Source organism: Priapulus caudatus, unplaced genomic scaffold, assembly GCF_000485595.1.
Source record: "Priapulus caudatus unplaced genomic scaffold, Priapulus_caudatus-5.0.1 Scaffold616, whole genome shotgun sequence".
Taxonomy (NCBI): domain Eukaryota; kingdom Metazoa; phylum Priapulida; class Priapulimorpha; order Priapulimorphida; family Priapulidae; genus Priapulus; species Priapulus caudatus.
This window is the reverse complement of record NW_014577677.1, coordinates 117,244-123,729: the sequence shown is the minus strand read 5'-3', so window position 1 is coordinate 123,729 and position 6,486 is coordinate 117,244. Positions and strand designations below refer to the sequence as shown.

The following is a 6,486-nucleotide window of genomic DNA, read 5'->3' as shown; positions in this document are numbered from 1 at the left end:
GTGAGTGAGAAGGGATGTGCAGTAGCTGGGAGGCACGTCGGCCAATCGCGCCGTCCTGTCCGCAGTATGTTCCTGTCAGGGACGAGAAGCGGGAGGGTGAGGCTGAAGCGATGGATGTGCGTAGCCTGGGAGCACGTCGGCGCTCCGACCATCCATGCGCTAGTATTGGTCCTAGTCAGGGAGAGAGGGGAGGTGTGATGAGACGAGGATGCTTGCAGTAGCGGGAGCACGTCGGCCGCTCCGCGCCGATCACATGCGCATGTATGTGCTGTCAAGGGGGAGAGGAAGGATTTCCACCCGGGAGGGAGGGTGAGTTGAGGAGAGCGATTGCTGCAGGTAGTGGGGCGCGTCGCAGCACCCGCTTCCGCGCCGTCCATGCGCAGTATGTTCCTGTCGGGAGAGAAGGCGAGGCGGTGAGTGAAGAGAGGATTGCTGCAGTAGCTGGGGAGCACGTCGGGCCGGCTTCCGCGCCGTCCCATGCGCCCCAGTATGTCCTGTCAGGGAGAGAAGGTGAGATGAGTGAGAGAGGATGCTGCAGTACGCTGGGGAGCGCGTCGGCCGGTCCATGCCGCCCAGTACATGTCCTGGTCAGGAGAGAAGGACGAAGGGGCTGAGGAAGAGAGGATGCTGCGTAGCTGGGGAGGCACGTCGCCGCGTCCGCCGCATCCCATGCGCGTATGTCCTGTCAGGGAGGCAAAGGGAGTGCAGTTGAAGACGAGGATGCTGCCAGTAGCTGGGATGCGCGGTCGGCCGTGCCGATGCGCAGTATGTCCTGTGAGGGAGAGAATGAGGGAGGGGTGAGTGAAGAGAGGATGCTTGCAGTAGCTGGGAGCGCGTCGGGCCGCTCCGCCATCCAATGGAGTATGTCCTGTCAGGGAGATGAAGGTGAGGTGTGAGTGAACGAGAGGATGCTGCAGTAGCTGGAGCACGTCGGTCCGCTCCGCGCCGTTCCATGGCCAGTATGTCTGTCAGGGGGAAGGGCTGAGGGTGACGTGAAGAGAGATGCGCCAGTTTAGCTGCGGAGCACGTCGGCCGCTTCGCGCCGTCATGCGCAGTATGTCCTGTCAGGGACGAGGAAGGAGGTGTGAGTGAAGAGAGGATAACTGCAGTAGCTGGAGCACTTCGCCGCGTCCGCGCCGTCCATGCGCGAGCTATGCCTGTCAGGGAGAGAAGGGTGAGGTCGTGAGTGAAGACGAGTGCTGCAGTAAGCTCGGAGCCACGTCGGCCGCTCCGCGCCGTCCATGCGCAGGTGATCGTTGTCCAGTGGAGAGAAGCGGAGGGTGAGTGAATGAGAGGATGCTGCAGTATGCTGGTGGAGCAGTCGGGCCGCTCTGCGCCGTCCATGCGCAGATATGTCCTGTCAGGGATGAGAAGGGGAGGGTGAGGTGAAGGAAGGATGCAGCAGTAGCGTCGGGAGCACTGTGTCGGCCGCTCCCGCGCGAGGACGCGTCCATGCGGGCAGTCATGTCTGTCAGGGAGAGCAAGGGTGCGGAGGGGTGATGAAGATGAGGATGCTTGCCAGTAGCTGGGAGCACGTCTGGTCCGCGTCCGCGCCATCCAATGCGCAAGTATGTCCTGTCAGGCCGGCGAGGAAGGGCGAGGCCGTGAGTGAAGAGAGGATGCCGTTGCAGTATGCTGGGAGCACGTCGGCGGCTCCACGCCGTCCATGCGCAGTATGTCGCTGGGGGCGAGAGAAAAGAGAACTTCTATACCAAGTATGTCGTGGCGGGCAGGCAGTGAGAGAAGATGAGAACTTGTTATTGGTACCATTCGCTTCTGCTGGGAGGAGGACGAGACGAAGGGGAGAAGCAGCTGAGAACAGGAGGTAGAGGAACAGCGTATTTAGAAGAAATGAACTTTTTTAACGGTAGCATGCCTCTGTCGGGAGAAAAGCAGGAGGGAGGAGGTAAGGAGAGGGCGAGAACTTCGTTACCAGTTTTTTTTTTACGTTTGGTTTTCTTTTTGGCCAAAAGCGGGCAGCGAGGGGAAGGGTGAGGAGGTTTCTCTCTCTTCTCCTCTCCTCTCTCTCTCCTCTCTCCCCTAGTCTCCCTCTCTCCCCTCCTCTCCCTCCTTTCCTTCTCTCTTCTTCGGCCTCCTCCCCCTGTCTCCCTCTCTTCCCCTGCCCTTACCTGTAAGAAGAGCAGAGTGTGTTCGTCCAGGTGCGAGTATTTATGTTCAAGCATCTCCGACCTGACGGCACGTCGCGCGGAAACTCCCGACCCTTAAACTTGCAGTTGTTCTTGGCACACTTCACAGCTTATCCGGTAACGAACCTGCTCACCCCAAAGTAAATCATCGCAATAAGTTTACTGTGGGACTTGGAGTAGAGGGCGACTAATGGAAGGGTTGAGATCAGTTCTGAAGATATGCGTATGGCAAGTTAAAAGCTGCCGCGATTTCGCTTGACTCTCATATTTAATGTGATCTACCATACACACTAGGACTGTAACAAATACACTAGGTCACGAATACGATACGTATCACGATATATGCATGCGAATACGAATATTTCACGAATACAAATACTCACTTGTTGATGATGTAAATGTGTAATGTTGTGTGTGTGTGTGTGTGTGTGTGTGTGTGTGTGTGTGCGTGTGCGTGCGTGTGCGTGTGCATGTGTGTGTGTGTGTGCGCGTACGTGTGTTTGCGTGTGTGTGTGTGTGTGTTGTTGTTGTTGTCCGCTATGCCTCCGGACAACTTTCGTCCGTTACCGAACAACTTTTAGCAGACGTTAGCGAAACGCGCTACCGCGCTACGCGCTCGCGATCGATCGAGCCCTGTACTTCAATCACAAAAGTGCTGCTGCCGCGCACATGGCTGTGTCATCACTGTACACGTGTATATCACATGTCAACGAGAAAACCGCCGTATCGAGCTGGTTACGGTATGATAATTCTAAAATATTACAGCACGATAATATCGCAAAATACCGGTATACCGCTGCAACCCTAGTATCCGTCCCTTCTCACACGCTCGATATGGGGTGAGTTACACGTGATAGTAAGATACGCGTCCCGGCCTTCTCGATGTGTGAGAAGGGACGGTTACCAGTCTAGGTGCGTTCACGAGGAAAGCTGCAAACGACATTCAGAATTCGAGCAAATCGGCGTAGAATTGTAGTTTAAAAAAGATTTTTTCAAGTAGGTTCCATTTACATTATTTGTATTAGTGAGTATTCGAATAATGACGACGCGAATAACGAATACGTATCGTCCAACAACAATATTCGGTGCACCGAATACGCGAGTGTATCATTACAGCCCTAATACACACAATGTCATAATACTACAAAGTGTTTCTGTATAGACTTTTACATAAACGTGTGGATATGTACAATCTCTGCATTGTATCAGTGAAGCTATTTCTGATTGGGCATATGTTTGAACAGTGAAATCATTGTGGGTAAAGTAACACGTTCACATTCTCACCTAGAGCTCTGATCTGCAGGAAGACCTGCGCTACATCCGACTCTCCCGCGAAGACTGGTTCGTTGAGCACCATCTCTGCATGTAGACATCCGATCGCCCACACGTCCACCTCCCTGCAGCAAAAGCGCATGCATACAACTAAGCATCATGAGAAAGTGCAGCAGTAACTCTGTCTAACAAGAACTTTTATTTATATTTCCTTCCATATTGTTTGTGTTCTGGTTTTCCTGGCCGATATGTATAGTAGGCACGCCGGCTATCGTCTCTTCTGCCTTGTATTTGATTGTATCTTTAAAAAAGTGACGTTTCTAAATACAAGATGGCAGACCAAACCGGAATCATGAAACGAAAAACCGAATCTCTGAGACGAAACCCGATTCTTAGAACAAACCCGGAATTCCCAGAACGAAATCGGAAACATGGAACGAAACCGGAATCTCGGAACGCAACCCGGACTACCCGGAACGAAGCCGGAACTCCGGCCCGCGACGCGCGCACTCACTTGCGGTAGGTCGTGTCTCCGACGAGTAGTTCCGGGGCGCGGTACCAACGCGTCGCGACGTACGCCGTCATCTCCTGGTCGCGCGTCGTCGCGCTCGGCACGCCGCGCGCGAACCCCAGGTCGCACACCTTCACGACGCCGCCCGTCGACAAGAGAACGTTCTCGGGCTTCACGTCGCGGTGCACGATCTATCGGTCGGCGGCGGGCGAGAGCGAGAAAGATCGGCGTTCAGAGTGGCGGCGGTGCTGCCAGAAAGTGTTATGACTGATTGAGAGATTGCGTTTAGAGTAAAAGCAATGACGCCAGGGGGCGTTATGAATGAGTGAGAGATTACGTTAAGAGTACTGGAGATGCTGTCAGTGGCACCAGGTGCAAATGTGAGAGATAGAATCAAGAGCAAGAGCAAAAATAAGAAGCTGTTGTACATGCCAACACCTGTATGACACGAACACTTCACGATTAACATTGCTATCTTTAAATAACTGTCTAACTTTTATCAACTAGTTTAATGAATTTAAACTTAAAACTTTTTCAGTAAAATCGCTTAATTCAACGAATTAATCATTAATTATTATTACGATTTTAGTTCAACGCTTAATTAACGAACGTAAATCATCTATTCATCTATTCATCGGTTACTCTGACGACGACAACAGCGGCGGCGGCGGCAGCGTCTCACCCCGTGTGCGTGGCAGAACTCGATGCCGCGGACGACTTGGAAGACGTACTTGCGCGCGCACTCGTGCGGTATCGGCGCCTCGTAGTGGTTCAGCTCATCGAGGATCGTGTAGTCGACAAACTCGAAGACGAGGAACATCTTGCCCGTCTTGTTGACAACCTCCAGCAGGTTGACGAGGTTCTCGTGACGCAGTTGCTGTGTGAAGGTCAAGGTCGGGGTCAAGGTTAATGTAGAGGTCAATGTCAAGGTGGAGGTCAGGGTCAAGGTTAATGTAGAGGTCAATGTCGAGGTGGAGGTCGAGGTCATGGTTAATGTAGAGGTCAATGTCGAGGTGGATGTTGGGGTCAAGGTTGCAGGCGGTGGCGCTCACTGTCAGAGGGGCATCTCTCTCCCATCTATCGTTTCTCCCCGCCCCCGTTACCATTCATATCATATCATGCCATCTACTGGTGAGGCAGGAGCCCCAGTGTAGCAGGGTGCATTTCGCATTGCAGTAAATTGAATCGGATTTTGTCAAGTCAGGCTGTTTTCGAAGAGAGAAATCCGTATAACACTCATAACATGGCACAGTTGCTATCTCACCTGGCTAAGTTGCTTTGGTACATAAAGAGTGAAATTATAGGAAGCACCTAGGCCAACTGCTATGCAAACCCTGTCATTGAAACTTATGCAATTCCATTTAAACTTGGATAATTTACTTATCTGCAAATCTCTTTAAGTTGATCCGTTTTCTTTATGTCCTGTATGTGGAGTGCAGTAGGAAGCTGGCAACCAAGGGGCAACTAATATTGCGTACTATACACATACTTAGTTATCATAGCTGCAATCAGTATACATGTTTACCCTTAACATCCTAATCTCACGCATTGCTATCTTCTTCACAGCCGCTTTGCCTTCAGGTCCTTCAAGATATCTTTTGATTGCTACAATGGCTCCCGAGTCCCTTCCTCTTGCTTTGCAAACCTAAATAATGATTAAAAAGGTTAGTGATGTAAATGGAACTTGAATATTTTAATATTTCAAAAGTGCATAAAACATAATTAACAAATATAACAATAATACAAATATAAACAATGCAGTGTTAGTAGCAACATCACACTGATAATGTACGTATTGCCTATCGTGTATTGGTAATTATTGTGGTATATAGTTCGTTGCCGTTTGCTCAACACCAATACAACCTTAATTAACCTACAACGTCATTCAGCATGAAAATTAGAAATGTTAACCGTGTTTACTCTTAGGCTTACCTCCCCATAACTTCCGTCTCCCATTAGACTGAGGCATTCATATTTATCACTCATGAGGTTCCAGTCGAGATGCATCTTCTACAAACCAGTAATGGGATAGCTGTTCTGATAAGAGTTAATTACTTGTTCAGTAGTCGTTAGGTAGACCTGTAAAATATTATAATTTTGCAAGAATAAACCATACTTTGGTCCAGTTATTAATATATTAACAGGGGTAAAAATTAACTTTTGAACAAGCGAGTCCAACCACAACCCTAACAAACAACAAGTGCCCCTACCCTCAAAAAGAGGGAACCGCAGCAAAATGAGGGAGTCTGCAGTCTGACGTTCAAAACTAAAGATATTAACAAAAAGGACATTTGCGGTGCACGTCTGCCAAATTTCCTTCAGACATTTGCTAAAAAAATACGGTAATTCCGTGAGGCCGTGCTCTGGAATGAACTAGTTAGTATAGCAGAATTTTCAGAAAGTTAAACAGACTCCTGCATATGTCAAATCAGGTAGTCTGACAGTAAATTATGGAGTATTTGACTCCGGACTCAGGTTGATTTTGCGGTAACATCCCAGTTGGCCTACGTCCCATTGTGCCTACTCCCAGTGCCTGAAATGGACAGTCGCCCACTC

General features: G+C 50.0%; 1 protein-coding gene across 5 annotated transcripts in view; it reads right to left on the bottom strand.

The window, feature by feature from the left end:
• The window catches only part of LOC106812178 (cyclin-dependent kinase-like 2), a 16,271-nt gene extending 10,268 nt beyond the window's left edge, over positions 1–6,003 (bottom strand). For 3 of the 5 annotated variants that reach the window (XM_014815997.1, XM_014815998.1, XM_014816000.1), the window contains exons 1-6: positions 5,863–6,003; positions 5,456–5,575; positions 4,613–4,807; positions 3,934–4,121; positions 3,432–3,544; positions 2,130–2,273 (exon numbers count right to left, since the gene is read on the bottom strand). In XM_014815997.1, the coding sequence (XP_014671483.1) occupies positions 2,251–2,273; positions 3,432–3,544; positions 3,934–4,121; positions 4,613–4,807; positions 5,456–5,575; positions 5,863–5,937 (714 nt within the window). In that variant the 5' untranslated portion in view covers positions 5,938–6,003 and the 3' untranslated portion in view covers positions 2,130–2,250. Of the gene's footprint in view, positions 1–1,048; positions 1,062–2,129; positions 2,274–3,431; positions 3,545–3,933; positions 4,122–4,612; positions 4,808–5,455; positions 5,576–5,862 lie in introns of those variants that run through there. The other 2 variants (XM_014815999.1, XM_014816001.1) reach the window with 2 other exon arrangements.
• Positions 6,004–6,486: the final 483 nt, after the last annotated feature.